Here is a 16,717-nt window from a genome sequence, read left to right on the forward strand (position 1 = left end):
TCGATCCGATGATATATGCTCAGACCCGACGCGGATCGATATTATCTAACGCCAAACATTCGTTTCCTCTTAACGAGAAACTGCTCCGCGAAGGTCCCTTGCGTTCTCCATATTTGCTTCCTTCCATTCTGTAATTATATAATTCAGACATTACTCTGTACTTTAATGCCTCGATGTTTTAGTTTCACAGTTGGGAAGCTATTGGTAGAGGTTTAATTGAGAATGAGCAGTGATTTGTCCTGAGAAAACTACACGTTTTCATTCACTTCTGATTTATATTTATTCAATTTTGTTATTCGTATTTTATGGTAGTCGGTTAGTTATTAGATGGAACGGAGAGCTTTCAGTTTACTTAGTTGTATTGTAGAATTAGCTGATTACTTTTGGGTGCTGTATTTATTTCACTTGGGAATCAAGTGCAAGTAGAATGGGACAACTTTGGTCAGACGCGCCGCGCGACGTAGAATTAGTTACACTGCTGGCTTGAATTTGTATTAATCTGAATATTTAGTGACTGTAGAGGAAGACAGATTGTGTTGCACAACATCTAATAAATTTCAGACTGTTTTTGCGTTGGTTTGCCTTGAAATCGGCAGTCAAATCACGCGTAGTATTAGAAACGCTCAGGTATCGATATAAGCATACATATTCAAGAGCTTCGATGTCGTAATACCGTAACGCGTACATTCCTTTCTGTGATATTTATCTTGAAGTTTCCGCGTTGAGGAATAACAGAATTCGATGTCTTCTACAGTAGCTTTGCAATCAATGAATATTAAATTCCAAACGCACAGGAACACGGTCCTCTATAATTTTAGCAAACGCTAAAAACACTGTAACTCCCAAGGTGGCGCAAAATAATTTAGAAACTGCACTCAATAGTAATTGTAAAAATTACTCCTTGCTCGAGTTATTTCCGTGAGCAATTAATTTCAAGTTAATTCATTGGAAGCAACCGCGGGAAATGGGGCAACGAAGTTAAAAACCCAATAGACACTGTGCACATTAAAAATTACTTACAAAGTGCCTGCGGAGACCAGACACATACATTATTCTCCACCAAGTTAACGTAACTTCTCTCCGGCTGGCGGTTGTTTTACACGTTTCGCACTTCTTGCAAGAATCCTCGTTTCTCTTCTACCGGGCATCTTGCATTTTTCAATGTACACCAGCAGGATGTACTTTTAACATTCCTTTCGCGGCTCCCTTCATCAATCACCAAAGAAAAGGCAGTACTTAATCGAACCAATTACGCCCACAAATTGGATCCACGCAAACTTTCACGATCATTCCCACAAACATTGTCAAACAGGCTAATATTAATTTTCGACGATAGATCCGTGCACTGTACACAGTTTCACACGAGTTGTTTAATATCCCAGAACCCACTAATCAAAACACTCGCAAAACACAGTGAAAGACACTGTCAAACCAGACTGCCATGTGCTAGATTGCACTCGTTGGTAGGCAACACGCAACACGCGGCCATTCACCAATGATGAATTCGTTAGCTCGTCATTCCCAGCGGAAGTCCTCGAGTGTACTGACCTTCCTTCGGCGAACGAGGCTCGACCACGTTAGTCCCCATCGATGAAACGCAAATAGACCAGTTATCCGCAGGTTAAACCCGCCGTGCCGCGCGGCACCGTGTCATTATTGGTGCATAATGGGACGCTAAGAGAATTATTGGTCGTTAAAATTTACCTCGGTCAAAGCATTGGCGACGATTGAATCGCCTTGACGCGTATAAATCACTGCGACGTCAAACGCGAATTCACTGGCACCGCGTTATCGGATCATCCCCGATCACGCTGAACAGCTAATTACGAGTCATGATCGTTATCAGTGCCCACAGCCCTCTTCCACGCTGCTTGACAGTTTCATGAAAATTCGGGGACGCGCAGGCGCGGGCGATTTTAACGGGCAGCTGGAGTAATTAGGAATTTGAGGTGTCGAGTCTAAGCAACAGGTGTATATGAATCAAATGTGAATCATGTATTCAAAAGTATGCGACACGATTCGAAACAGGTGGTGATAGACTTTCTAGAGGCTCGCGTTTTGGGGACAGGGGATTCGGAAGATGAATATTGTTTCTTTAATCTGCGATGGATCTTAAGTACTTCGACTAAGAAAAGATTAGTATCTTCAGCTGTGGCACACTCAGTATTTAATCTTGGGGCAGCCGATTTGAACGGGTGAAAATATTATTAATGCAGAGTCAATAAAATTCATTGGGTGATTATAAAAATTCATTTAAAGAATGAAATCCAGTTTTCTTTTCTTTTTACAAAACCCCTTCTTTGGGGGTGCCTGGACCCCTTGGGCCTCTCTGAGTGCGCCACTGATCTTCAGCATAATTTGTATAGCCTGTGATATCTAATAAAGTTACAAAGTTAAAAAGAAAATATTATCTCTTAAAACGAGTAAGCTCTGCCAACACTACCTTAAGCATGCACTGCAGGATACTCAACGCAAGAATGGACACCAGTTCCGTCTAAATCACCAATTATGAAACCAGCTTCGCCTCACGAGTCGTCCCGATACTTGTTCCCAACTTTCCAAGGACCGTCGACGGATCGTTAACTTGTCGTTCTTCAAAGGCTGCTGGAGTAACTGCTGAAGGGCCATTTGCCAGGGGAAGTTTCCTGTACGAAGTGGTATCGCGGAAATATTTCAGTCGAGGGGCAGATAAGTTTCGTCATTTTCCTCTCCGCGCGGAGCCTCCTCTAAAGACCTGTGTTTCCACGTGTCGACGGTGTCAGTCAATACGCAGGAGTGCCTCGTGAATACCAGAGGGTCGACCGCCGTTGCCAGTTTAATTCGTGCGAAGACTCGCGAAGTCGGATAGATCATGACGGTGGAGAAAATGGACAAAACGGGACAATTCGTCAAAGTGCGAACAGAGGCGACCGGTTTCAAGTCGTCTGAACGATGGAGGATCACGAGGAACGTTCTGGTGATCGGTGTGGCGTTCATGGTGAATTTCACGGCGTTCATGGGCGCCACCAATCTGCAGAGCTCCATCAACGCGGACCAATCGCTGGGTACCTTTACACTGGCTTCGATTTATGGGAGCTTGATATTCAGCAACATCTTTTTCCCAACTTTGATCATAAGGTAAGTAGTCCTCTGAATATTGTGTCGTGGAGTTTTTCTTTTAATCGTTTTTCAATTTAATCTGAAAATTGGTAAAATTTTGCGCACAACTTGCTTCTCAAAAAATCAAAGAGATTTGGTATGCTTCTCTGTTCTTCATTGCGAAAGGAGCGCATTACAAATCTTCTCGAGTTAACGACGTTATTCCCCATAAAGACGAACGTGTCCGTCGGAAATACTGGCGGGAATATCTTGGAGGAGCCGGGGAATTTTATTATACGACGCTGGATCAACTAAATGCCAGCATTTCTTTATGAAACCAGCTACGGTCATACCCGTGGCAATAAACTTTATTATTGAAGCTTATTATCCGTGAAATTTTCACCTTGGCTCGAAAACGCTGTCTACTCCCAGCTCCATTCCCGGTAGACGTTCCGCGATGCGCGCCAAAACTGGGAATGTTACTACCCAGACGCCCCTTCTGTTGGGTAATTCGAACCTTTGCAGAGCAATCGTAAAAAGAGGTGAAAGTTTATACGTGTGCAAGAGACCTGGCAGAAATATCGTGACAAGTTATATTATATCTTTACTGCTATCTTTCTACAATTTACCTTTCACGTTTAATCGCTAAATTTAAAAAAAAAAAATCGTGATACATAAAATAAAATATGAAATTAAATTGCATTGTGCACGGTACTTGAATAAGACTACTTAGCACTACTTTTGACCAAAAGAAATTTTCTGCTAAGTGAAAACATAATGAAGAATTATATTATCAAATAAAGAGTTATTTAAGTAAAAATTTGCCACGAGAAACTTCGACCATGTGGTCGCGCGGAGAAAGAAGCAAACCTTCGTTACAGAAATAATTGGTATACTAATTACAAGTGCAGAGTGGCAACTGACAGAATTTTGATCGACGTCTGCTCTGCAGTTAATCACATCTGAAACTCACAAACAGGGATCTACTTTTATCACCGCCTAATAACGAGAAACTTTATATACTCCACGGCAGACATTTAAATATACCTATTCTGTTTTGCTGAATACAGTGTTTTGTACTACAATGGGCAATAGCGCTCGTTTCATTTCACGAAACGTTGCAACGTCATGAACACCGTGCAGTATGAATGAATAGGAACAGGTTGCACCGTGACCAAGCTACTACCAGAAGCCAACAGTAAAAGCGATCTTATCTGACGTTTTACCATTGCAGCTGGCTGGGTTGTAAATGGACGATATCCCTGTCCATCTTGACTTACGTGCCTTTTATGGCAGCTCAGTTCTACCCGAAATTCTACACGATGATACCCGCTGGCTTGATGGTTGGCATTGGCGCTGGGCCCCTCTGGTGCGCCAAGTGCACTTATTTAACAGTTGCAGCGGAAGCATACTCCACCCTCTCGGACGTAGCCGCGGATATCCTCGTGACGAGATTTTTCGGGGTCTTCTTCATGTTCTACCAGATGGCCCAGGTCTGGGGGAATCTCATATCCTCGGCAGGTGAGTGTATTCATGCTGCTCTTCGCTCGTAAAGAAGCGCTCCCCAAATCGAGCTCAGCCGAGTTCACCATTTGCATGTTTGAAAGTCCCCAAAGCGATGAGAAAAAAATCGCGCGATATCCAATTTGCGAAGGCGGCTTCTATTCAAGGATATCCGGAAACAAAGGAGTACTATCTGTTTCCAGAGTCGAGATTTTCAGGGAACGATCTCACCCTTAGTGTCTGAGTTCGAGTTTCTTTAATTAAAGTAAATACGAGACGCTTCTGTGTAAGTGGCTCGCGGTAATTTCATCCCCCGAGCACGTATCCGGGAAAATTGAAATTAAAACGAAATCCTAGAGCGTTGCTTCCCGCGGCGAGATAAAATTTCCTCGGCAGTGCCATCTGTAGCTGGACGTAACGACATTTCACCGAAGGAACTTCATTCGAATCGGAGGGGAATCACCGGTGACTCCAAAGCAGTCCATTCAATGTACTTTCCTTCAGTGCCCTGCTGCTATTCTTTTACAGAAAAACAAGTGCAAACAGCTCTGTTATTCCCTGTTTGCCTTTAAAGTCGTCGTAGCGCGTGCTTCCCGACACAGCCAACCTGACTCTCCATCTTCTACATAAAAGCTCTGATTACGATGCAATTTACAAAGAGATAGAAACAATGCCGGGAGAGTTTCGTTTCAGATTAAAAACGAAACCGTGGCTCGGGTTCTGTCATCGCAGGGGATGATTAAATTGCGTCAGGAATGACGGAGGGGAACGTAGCCGGTCGGCGCTTCGTTTTCTCAGAAATTGAAGAATCTGCAGCGCGACGTTTTAACGCGAAAATTAATTAATTAACCGAGACCGAGGCTCTCGATCTTATTTCGTCGCTGAATGAACGCGCGTACCAGGCTGCAAACCACGAAAGCGATACGCCACGCTCGTATTGCATAATTCCTACTTAGCTCGTGACATTTCTACGCGCGCGATAAAACCATTTATTCAAAGACGATTGAAACGCCGAGGAAAGCGAAGCAACGCTGGCTGTGGATTACCTCGGGCTTCCGTTCCAGCGATATGTGCAAATTAGCTCGCGTAAATTTTATTCAGTTCGTTGTTTAATTTGTGTAATTGAAAGGAACGCTTCCGAAAATTGTTTAAGTGGACAAATATTGCTCTTTGGGTTTTATTATTTATTTATTTATTTATTTTAGTGTTTTTTTGTTTATTTTTATTTTTTTATTATACTTCTTGAGAGTAAAATTGAAGGGGGTGGGAACTTGTCATTACTATATTATTTAGGTCAGTGTTTCCCAAGCTTCTTTGACACGCCACCCTCTTTTATAATATTTAAATAACCTGCGACACCCCCTCTCGTGTAAGGTAAGCTAAATATTTCCTTCCTTTCATTTATGAAAAGTCAGTGTTGCTTTATTAATAGAATATGGCAGTGTAACCGTATTAACCCTCGGTTGTCACACCTACTTTTTCGAGCGTCGTTGTCGCACTGGGTCAATTTGACCCTGTCAGTTTTCAACCAGTTGTTATTTAAAAACTATTTGTTAAATTAAGTCTCAAAAATTCTGAGATAAAGTTTGAACATTGCAGAATATATGACCATCGTAGAAAGTCGACTTTTAAAGTGTCATCATGCTTAAAAATAATTTGAAGCAATAAGAGTTCCGACAAAAAGTTTTTTTGCTTAAAAAAATTGCAGTGTCAATTTGACCTAGTGTGACAACCGAGGGTTAAAATGAATAAGCGTCAACTAAAAATAACTGCGACCCACAGGCTGGGAATCACTGATTTAGGTATTCTGTACAAGTCCCCAAAATTCCCGATATTTCCAACGACAAGAATCTCTCTGACTCGTGGAGCTATCAGATTAGATACTCTATAGTTCTCTACGTTCAATAAACTAGTTCGAGTAAACGCAATGCCATGCAGTATTGAATCATTCGAAGCCCGCTAATCTTTCATAGCCGAAAAAGGGAAGAAATAAATGATTGACCGCGTAAAGGTACCGGAATACATCGTATCCCACGGCGAGGAGTTTCTTTTAAAGATCCCGTATCGGTGTACTTCTGGTCTGGTCTCACGAGACGAGCCTCGAGTTTATTCATGAGACTTCCAGGTCAATCCCCAGGACTGGAGGATCGGAAACTTTTAACGTTTCCTCGATACAGTAGCACGCGAAATCGCGGGGCACTGGGCATTGTCATGCTAAGTAGAAAAGTAAAGACGGTGATTGGGGGACGAAATCACCAGCTACGGTTTATAAAGTTTCGAAGTTCCCGCGATTCCTGGCGAATCGTTACCTCGGGAACACAATAGAAATCGGATCGGTAATTTCTATTGTTGGGGAATTGAAGTTGCGGCGCGAAAAGCATCTGCTAGGCTCGTTTCAATCGAGATCCTACTCTGTCCGAACAATTACTTTAAACAATTTTACTACTGAAACCGTCGATGGATTCTCTTCGTTTAATTTTCACAGTTAAAATCTTAAGGTTATTTCCAAGCTACAGTTTGGAATTATTATAAAAAAAAAGGGTAGACACGCGGAGAATCATATTTTCAAATGGTGTAGAAGGAAAGGGATTGTCTTATTGGAATGCTCGATAACAGTTCTACAAATTGAGCTACTCGAATCGTTGATAGATCCTTTGCTCAAGATTCTATGATCCGAAAGTAGCTACTCCCAACTGAGAATTGAAGTAAGCTTGAAGGGAAGCACAAGGAAAAACGGAGAATTTAAAATCTGTGTGGTGAAAAGAACCAGTACAAAGAAGATTATTGAATTGGATTGCTGATCTTCAGCTTCCTCGATGGCGATCCTACCAGTAGAGTCAATCAAATCGTCAAATTCCTAGCCCCTAATCCTAACCTTTGAGAATTACAATGATCCACAAAATTTCACCCCTATTTTCACCAAAAGAGAAAATCTAGAAATTAAAGGCATCTAATATAAAACTAATGAGTTAGTTTTATAATATTACTTATTTTTAAAAATAATTTATTTAGTTTAATAATACAATTATTAATTAAAAAAATATATATTTTTTAAAAACTCCTTTGTTTCACGACACGTCTACTTATTACCCAAAATCCTCAGCTGTTAAAAATAAAGAACGAGTGGAATAGTAAAATTTGAGAAGTCTGATCTCTAGATCCATTCCTCAATCAGATCCACTAAACGAATTATGAAAGACAAACTGTTATTACTGTTCCCATTTCTCTGAAGCCGTCTGAAGATAATTTACTATAATTCGGGATACCTTCCCCGTTCACTTTTGCAGTTCTATCCTACGGGCTGGATGCAGTGCCAGCGAACACAACACTGAACAGTAGCGTGGTGGCGGAAGTGTGCGGTGCCAACTTCTGCGGGGCGACTTCCGGCGACGCTGAAAGCCCGAAATTAGAGCGACCGCCGGAGGAAAGGATTCATCTGATCTCCGGCATTTATTTGTGCTGCATGATAGTCGCCTCCTTAATTGTCGCGTTCGGGGTCGATTCACTTTCGAGGTAACGATCTAGTACTGGTTATTCCATGCGATAAGAATGATTGCCCAGCAATTTCCTTATACGTGCAAGTTCTAAAGCAGGACAAAATTCTAGCCAGCCGGAACCTTAACTGGACTCCTCTATTTACACAAGTTACGCAAACTCGTATTAATCTGATGTGAAATTATACCATATTTATTATTTTTTATTTTCGTCCCTATTTCTCCAATTTAACACACAGGGTGGTGAAAAGCCGAGGCCCAGCTAGATCTATTATTAGGCCTAACCTCCGTATAGTGAAGGAGTCTAAGCAGAATATTGAATATTAATCTCAAACTAAATACTAAAATTAAATCTAATAACTAAAACTAAAAGCTAGTGGCTGGAACTTATTGAAAGCTAAGCCACGACTACGTCTGCTATTCCCTCTATTTAAATTTTCCATTAAAAAAATTCATTTCATTTTCAACACACGTTAGATAGTATCGCGTGGAAGTTTTATTCGGAGTACCGCTGCGATCACAGGTAAATAGTTTGAGGCGAACGGATACGCGTGCGTCATTCGATATACGATTCCCTTGAAAATTCGCGTTATGAAAATCAGTCCCATCAGAGAAATATCGGAAACCGATAGCCGGCGTCGCGTATGAAATTTCAGTGTACCGAAACGCCTGGGTAAATACAATATGTCGGCTTTTCCGATCGGTGGAAAAAAAAAAGAAGAGAATGTTCAAACGGCTAAGTCGAGTTATATGAATGTCAGGGGAAGTCGGTGCGCTCTGCGATTGAATAGCAATTGGGGCGATACGCATGGTGCGTCATGAATCGCCAGCGTGCATAGATCACGAATTGAGAATTGATGGCACATCGGGACATGACAGGGATATACTATTGCGTCCGTTTAAATAATTGCTACCGATAAGCGGTGAGATTCGTCGAAGCAAATGCACGCTTAGGGAGACGTCTCTCTCAGTTGAAAATTCATGTTGGATTAATACGCGATTGCGCGTGGACGACAGCAGAAAGAAATGTTGTACGAATGCACATAATTCTGGGCTTATCTCTGGATGTACGGGTGATTAAGAAAAATGCGCGCAGTGCACGCTATTGCGTGTTCTGACCTGACCTGGTGATATTAATTTTCCGTCTCGCAAATTTCTGTATCGTCAGCAATGCATGAAACTATTAAGAATTCTGTAATAGAAGGGGGCTAATATTAGCTCGTGTTAATTTAATAGCGAACTAATGAAGAGGTGGAGAGTTTACGTAGGAAAATAGTGGTCGTGCACAAAACGGCACATCGATTGCACGCGGATTTCATGTAGCATTCTTTTTTCATTCGCGATACAGATTTATATCCAACAGTGATGGACATGCAATTGCAGATCAAGTTTCATTGTTCGAAGTATGCTGAGTCGGGAGAAATGCTGGAAATAATCTCTCTTCAAATGAAATATTTGATGCGTTCCGTCTAACTGTATAAAATTCGAGCAATAAAACCAACATACCTACCCTTAATTAATTAATTGAAATATGACGTGCTGGCTTTTCAATCTGCTCTGAATACACTCCAGGTACAACCAAGGTAGATCAGGCTCAGCGACAGGGCTGACCGGGTTGAAGTTGCTGGCTGTGACGTTGAAACTGTTGAAGGAGAAGAGCCAGCTGCTCATACTGCCGATAATAATGTTCATTGGCGGAGAGCAAGCCTTCTTGTTTGCCGACTACAATGCTGTAAGCGCGCTTCTCTTCACTTTTACGTCTGGCGTAGTTCGCTTCACAGGCCGATCGATTCCTTTCAGTCGTTCGTGTCCTGTGCATGGGGAATCAGCAACATCGGTTACGTGATGATCTGTTTCGGCGTCACGAACGCCATAGCAGCGTTAGGTGCAGGATCCATCATGAAGCTGACGGGGAGGAAGCCCCTAATGGCATTCGCCTTTTGCCTGCACATGGGTATCTTAATTTTCCTGCTGCGCTGGAAACCGACACCTGAGCAGAACTCCATGTTCTTCGTGATGTCTGGTTTATGGGGCCTCTGCGACGCTATGTGGCTGGTGCAAGTTAATGGTAAGTACTATGCAGCATCAGGGCTTTAAATCATCGATCATAATCCATCTTCGGAGAGTGTTGGCAGTCTGCAGTGTCTTCTTTGCATCTTTGTGTTGTTCAGAATATCTTGGTAATGTAAAATTTGAGAATTTAGCCGAAGTTTGTCGGATATTGAAGCTACTCTTCCCACAAAGTGTACCACTGGCAAGGTAAGCACGAGGAAACAGCGCCCGTGGCAAATTTCGTTGTTATTGTTTGCTAAACACGATGCGATGTTAATTTGCAGTGCAGGCGTCAAATTTAGAATTGCAAAGTGAATGCAATTTTGAATATTTTATTATCTGCCAGTACAGAGACTCCCTTGCTACCGCAGTATCACCAACCACAACCCTTGTATTGATCAGCAGATAGTAACATGACGAAGATTTCCACCCTGCCAACTGCAGGAACTTGTATTCCACATTGATTTCAAGGTTCATTCACGTGCGTTTGAATAACCACAGACGGTGGAATAACTCTTCCATGTGTTGTTCAGAACAGCATCGATAGTATCAGCCATGGGTAATCGGCAGCTGTCCAATTGTCATTTTCAAAATTTCCACCATTAATCAGATAGAATAACAATCCTTGTCATCTTAAGAAAGGGGTGGAAGATCCTTTGGTGCCTGATTACAAATTGGCATTTACAAACATATCCCTTAAAAGGATTATTGACTTTATCTTTAGCTTTTAAAATTTATAGATCATGGATAAAGATCATCAATTTAACTGAATGAAAGTTTCTTCCACTTCCGAGTGACCCAGTATGACTTAATTCAAGCAACTAAACGTCACAGAACTTAGAACTTGGATTTCGTTTGATGAGACACTTCAGAATAGATGAAAGTGATCGAATAAGACGTCTCGATAACTTGTATGCATTTAAGCGACCTTTCTCCTTCACCTAGCCACAACAGACCGACTAATTTTACCAAACCAGGCCTTATCATCCCCTCCTCAGGTGTGTTTACCTTCCAGCGTGCCCTCTGGTCGTCCGTATGGAGATTCGTCTACCTGCTTTCCAAACCTCCCTAACGACGCGTAATAAATCACCCCCAAAGTAATTCTGTCATCCACCAATATTATCACTGTCTGCACTTTCAGCTCTGTCAGGGATACTATTCCCAGGAAAAGAGGAGGCAGCGTTCTCCAACTTCCGGCTGTGGGAGTCCACGGGATCTGTGATCACGTACGCGTACAGCCCTTACCTCTGCACGCACACAAAGCTGTACGTTTTGATGGGGATCCTCTGCCTCGGAATGGTTGGCTATGGTCTCATCGAATGGTCTGGGAAAGCTGAGAGAAGGGTGCCAGATCCCAAGCCCGATTTCGAGCTGGTCGCGAACGGCGATGCGAATGATACTACGAAGCTTTGAGACGACGAGGACGAGAGTGTCGATCCTCTTGAATGCTCTTCGAGGAATATTACGATGAAGCAACTGTATGATCTCTTGTGACGACGCTGTTGTCGATAAATCTCGTTTACGTAAGACAGTGATTTGAATGTGGAAATATTTCTTTCAAGCTTCTGCGTTCATTTTAGTACAGGGAGTCCCAAAAAGCTGTGCAGATAGATATGACGAATCCTTTTTGCAGAAATTGAATACAGGTGTTCCCCATTGGTAAATCCTTTTCAAATTTTAACGCAATCCGCAGGATGTTAGTGATAACTTTCCTCGAAGCGAGATGAACCAAGAATAAAGTCGACTTCTCAATGACCGTTCTCGGAATCGAAGAACTTGATGTGGGATCGTGTAAATAATATATAATTGCGCTATACATTGAAATCATACATAAATTAGACGCATATAAAATCATATATGTACAGAGAATGAGCTTGGAGATCGCAGTCGGGACCTGAAGGTATGATCGTTTGTGATTTGTACCACAATATATGTTTTTATTTTATTCTTGTGGACACCTACTAGATTTTACACAGGTAGTTCGCTTAACCGCTAAGATTTCATCTCCGTTCTCCTTTTTAAATACGTAGTTTAATGTTACATCGTGTCGTCTAGGTGCTAACATTCAAGCTAAAAGCTACGGCTGCTTAATTTAATTGTATACTTATGTGCTTAATTGCCTTTGACTGGTACGTGTGTATGTCTCTGTGTACGTGTGTGATGCATGTACTTATGTACGTATAACGTTAACGCGCGCCCCACTCTCGGTACGTTTCTCGTACGCCGGTCGTTTCTTGTGCTGCCACGATCAATTGCCTCCCGTCAATCGAAGGCGCTGGTAAATCATCGATCATCGCGCTGGATGGTCACTCGCGCGCCCCGCCTCCCACAATCGATCCTTCGTGCATTCAAAGTGTTCATAAAAAAAAAAGAAGAAGAAGAAGAAGAAAAAGAAAACGATCAACGACGTGGAACCAATTGACCCTGCATCCCGATCGAGATTGCTCGGACTGTATTGTGATCGTGTGCTAGCTTAACCCTCGTTATTTACAATTCAAGTTTTCAGCAGTTCAGTTATATACTTTATAAAACGTAGTAGGAACTTTGGTTTCGCTGGGCAATGTTTCAGGAGCAGTTTCCTCTCGTTCGATCTCGAATTTCAGCCACGTGGTTCAACTTGTCTTCCATTATTTTTTTTAGCTTCGATTTTGTTTCGTTCGTGGTTTTCGTTTTCTAGAGACATCTCTCCCACGTCTCTCGTGGTTATTTTTCCCAACCCCACCTCGTTACTTTGGACAGCCTGGACTAGCAAATGGTTCGGCCGGAAACTGCTATAAAACATTCGCCCGTGGATCTATCTTCCTTAGAAATATGACACTCACGAATACAATTCACGTTTGGTTTTTTTTTTTTTTGTTTTAATACTCATGTTAATATTTCCGTAAATGGCCTATTTGAATATCAATTTCACGAAGAAAATACACATGATTCGTAAACTTCTCTCTATCGTTTTGCCCCCGTCATCCCCGCCGTGCCATTCCTCCCCGCCCCTCTCGTATAACAAAATTTAATAACCGGAATATCTCTGTACAAACGTGGTCGCTCTCTCTCCGTTCACTCTATCGCTCTATCAAAAAGGACAGCCTACCCAACCCCCCTTAATCAAAATTTTGAATTTTGAACCGTTCCCCGCTCAACCCCCAACCCCCGAACCCCCTCAACCGTATACCATTCCTCCGTTTTCGCCCCAGTATAATACAACAACGTTTCTATGCATCCTCCCTCTGTCTCACGCAGCCCTCCTCCCTTTCGTGTGTTTCGTTAGGAACAAGATCACTTTGCTCGTACCGTATCGTTACCTTAAAGAGTTAAAAGTACCTTAGCGTACGCGTTTACCCTTAGAAATTTATTTTTTCGTTAGCCATGTAAATCTTCCTCGCCCGCGTAATCCGTCGTCCAGCTACCTCGTAGCCATACGATATTAAAATTACCATCGGCTTCCCCCGTTTTAATAATATTACAGCCCCTAGGTGTCTCCTTAATGTATGTACACGCTAACCCTTGCCACTCCTAGCTACGCTTCGGTAAGGATGATCTGGTGGTTAATAATAATCGTGTAGTGAATAGCCCATTACAACGGGGAGGGTAGTATCGGAGTACATTCCTTTATGCACAATCATACGCGCTATAGTCGGGGCAAGGTTCGCTTGGCTGCCCGAGGCCGTTCGCAGAAGCTACCCCCGCCACAGCGCTCAGCTATCCCCACCGCGCGTCGCCGCGTCACGTGGCGCTGCTCGAGGGAGGGGGCGTCGTGCGCGCACACGACCGAGAACGAGCGGAGCGGCCAAGAGCAGTCGATGAACTTTGCCTGCGACCATGATCGTTAACTGGTGTCGAGATATTTTAAGAAACTGTCGTACCATTTATGTGATGGGTGTCGCCTAGAGTATCGTTTATTACAGAAGAAGGAAAAATCCGAGAGAATGTCGGTCGCGCCCTATTTAAACGACTATTTTAAACCTCCGGTTACATACGTGAAAGAAAGAAGCAGCTTCGTTCAAGCGGAACACATTCAAAGAAATGCCGTTATTCGCTATCGACGATTAGATCCCTTCGGGCCAGTACTATTCACCGACGAAGCATTCCTCTGGATGCGTGATGAACATGGAATTTGTCCGTGGAAATCGTGGAAACTCGTTCCTGGTCGCCTCGCGTTCCGTCCGCTCGCAGCTCCTTCGACCGCGTCCTCGAGAGCATCTGGTGTCAATCCATTTAACCAGTATCGCGCTGAACTAACATCGCCCAATGTTCCAGCAAACGGTGAATTTGCAATCGAACCAGTATCATTATCGTTGCGCGACCTCTCGCGGCCGTCGCATCGGGATGCGCGCACCAGCACGCATTCGTTACGCGGAATTTATATCGGCGATCTCTGCCTCGAGCCTCTACAAGTCGGTCTCCTCCGGAAGCGACGGCTACGAGGCAGATTTAAGAGAATTCTCTGCGGAATCGGCGCTGACCGTAGTCCAGTGCTTGGGACACCACGCTCCGAACAACCTGTCGATCTCCGAAGTACAGAAAAGATGATCCCGACACGTCTGAGTCGGCGAAACTCGGCGCTAGCTTCGAGTTCGTTCGTCTACTAGCTGGAAGAGCAATCGAATTTCTATGGACGATTCGGTTGCGCATTCCCTTGGACAGACGGAACGCGTCGCAGCTCGGCCATGATTCAATTACCAGCGGGCAAGTGGATCGAACATTTAGGAACAAAAGATGCGAAAAACGTTTAATACGTATACCTCGTTATATGGCAGATTATTTTACGGACTAGTGTTGCAGAAACTTCGAACCGCCATTTAACGTCCCTATCGTCCTGGTCCGGATAGAATTTTTGGATCGTCAGGAAGGATCGTTACGATCGATCGTAATATACTTTCAAACACGTTATTGCGTTAATTTACTCCCTATAGATTTAGCTTCTTTTCATTGTATACCTCTGATTTTTCATCGCCCCCTATGCCTGCCTTCTTTCCCTCGTTTCTCGTCGGTCTCTAAAATACACGCGTAATTTACAGAGCGAGCACACCCAGAGAACAATATGGTTGAAACAGTTTTAAACGAAGCCTCGCAAGAAGACTTTCGGCCTCGAGCTTCGAACAGAAATTAGGTGGACGATCGTTATAAACGATATCGGCGGTACTGTAAAATATCTCCGTTGCTATTTCGCGGACAACTGAATTGTATCGTTGTATGTGGTATTGTGACTGTGAAATGGTACTGTTGGTTGCTGTTGTTCTCGTTGCTTCAACTATGTTCTTTTCTGTGTGCAGACGGGACCACTGTCCCTCCTCTTTAATTCCTTAGTTCCGGATCGATTCTCGTTCGAGGAGCGTCACACCCTTCGGGACCGCGACGCTCCTCGACACGATCCTCGTTTTGTGCTTCGTCCAATCGCTCCTCGGACGATTCTCAGTAGCTGGAAGCTTTCTCAATTGTTTTACGAACTAGTGTTATCTGTGCGGTTACTTGCGGAATTACTTAGCCTACATAGTCGAGCCGGGCCGTCAGTTGATAATTCTCGTTTGATTAGTTGTCCCCGCGCACGCATTACAGCCGCGAGGATAATCCAATTCGAATGTTGAATCTCGTCATAAGTTCCTTCAAAAGCCCGCGAGAATTTTAAACTTCAGTTTTATCGTCAGCCGGCAATGCTTCGCGCACCATCCGTCGGGATGCGGTTACCGTTGTTTGGTATTCTATCGATCGCTGGCAAAGAACGAGGCCAGTGTTGACGACAGTCGATACAGCTTTCAAGCCTCGATTCCGAAGGCGATACGCGATTATCAACGCTGGACAGCTCGGCTCCTGTACATCACATATTCGTAGATTAAAATTATTTACAGATAGGTCTCGTATACGCCTGCAATCACAATGATCTTTACATCGACCGCCTGCTTTTAAAGATTCAAGCCGGCGAGAGGCCTGGATCTTTAGAGCGTCGATTAGTCGAAGTGTATCAATAACGCGACACTGAGATTCAGCTTTTCTTCCCCAGGGGGTGAATCCCGTCGACGTCGAATTCGTCGGTTCCACCCCTCTTTTTTTACAGCCAAGGAGAGATCGACGAAAGAACGTCATCCTACGCGAATGGAAATCTCGCGGGGTCCTTTCGCGCAGCGTAAGTTCGAGTCCTTAAAGCTTCTTTACTGGTCGAAGAAGGATGGTGGGAAAATGCTGTGCCTTTATACGATGCCCTTCGTCATCATTCTGGAAGTGTTCTTCAGAGCTTGCCTCTTGTTGCAGAACCAGATCCTTATCACCTCTCTGTCGTATCCGAGACGGTGCGCTAAAGCCGTGATGTCGTTACCTGAAAGCGAACAGAATTGTTGAGAACTACGAAGCTGGGAACAGAGTTCGGCATTATCTGAATAAAAAATTATTTAAATAACGTATCGAATAAAAGATACTTGATCTTTATCCGTCGTTGAATAAAGACAAGCCGGGTTATCTTCACTCGATGAGTAACGAATTAAATTTTTATCCTTTATTCGAACACAAATTTTTATTTAAAATAAATATCTATCCATTTCTGGCTGGGAACTACGAGCGCGGGGTGTAATATTTTTGCAAATGTAAAACGGTGGTTAAAC

General features: G+C 43.2%; 2 protein-coding genes and 1 long non-coding RNA gene across 13 annotated transcripts in view; 1 reads left to right on the forward strand and 2 right to left on the reverse strand.

Annotated features, from left to right (window-relative positions):
* LOC143374941 (uncharacterized) overlaps positions 1–1,240 on the reverse strand; it is a 25,987-nt gene extending 24,747 nt beyond the window's left edge. The window contains exon 1 of the long non-coding RNA XR_013086767.1: positions 1,021–1,240. This is a non-coding gene — a long non-coding RNA (uncharacterized LOC143374941). The remainder of the gene's footprint in view (positions 1–1,020) is intronic.
* The window catches only part of LOC143374940 (UNC93-like protein), a 16,830-nt gene extending 3,763 nt beyond the window's left edge, over positions 1–13,067 (forward strand). For 3 of the 6 annotated variants that reach the window (XM_076823513.1, XM_076823516.1, XM_076823515.1), the window contains exons 2-7: positions 2,462–3,117; positions 4,313–4,599; positions 7,869–8,094; positions 9,648–9,807; positions 9,876–10,143; positions 11,269–13,067. In XM_076823513.1, the coding sequence (XP_076679628.1) occupies positions 2,852–3,117; positions 4,313–4,599; positions 7,869–8,094; positions 9,648–9,807; positions 9,876–10,143; positions 11,269–11,540 (1,479 nt within the window). In that variant the 5' untranslated portion in view covers positions 2,462–2,851 and the 3' untranslated portion in view covers positions 11,541–13,067. Of the gene's footprint in view, positions 1–2,449; positions 3,118–4,312; positions 4,600–7,868; positions 8,095–9,647; positions 9,808–9,875; positions 10,144–11,268 lie in introns of all 6 variants that reach the window. The other 3 variants (XM_076823517.1, XM_076823514.1, XM_076823518.1) reach the window with 3 other exon arrangements.
* Positions 13,068–13,285: 218 nt separating this feature from the next.
* Pdm3 (POU-domain protein pdm3) overlaps positions 13,286–16,717 on the reverse strand; it is a 175,452-nt gene continuing 172,020 nt past the window's right edge. For all 6 annotated transcript variants that reach the window (XM_076823511.1, XM_076823506.1, XM_076823509.1 and 3 more), the window contains one exon: positions 13,286–16,434. In XM_076823511.1, the coding sequence (XP_076679626.1) occupies positions 16,310–16,434 (125 nt within the window). In that variant the 3' untranslated portion in view covers positions 13,286–16,309. The remainder of the gene's footprint in view (positions 16,435–16,717) is intronic.

The sequence above is a fragment of the Andrena cerasifolii genome, chromosome 11 (assembly GCF_050908995.1).
Source record: "Andrena cerasifolii isolate SP2316 chromosome 11, iyAndCera1_principal, whole genome shotgun sequence".
Taxonomy (NCBI): Eukaryota; Metazoa; Arthropoda; class Insecta; order Hymenoptera; family Andrenidae; genus Andrena; species Andrena cerasifolii.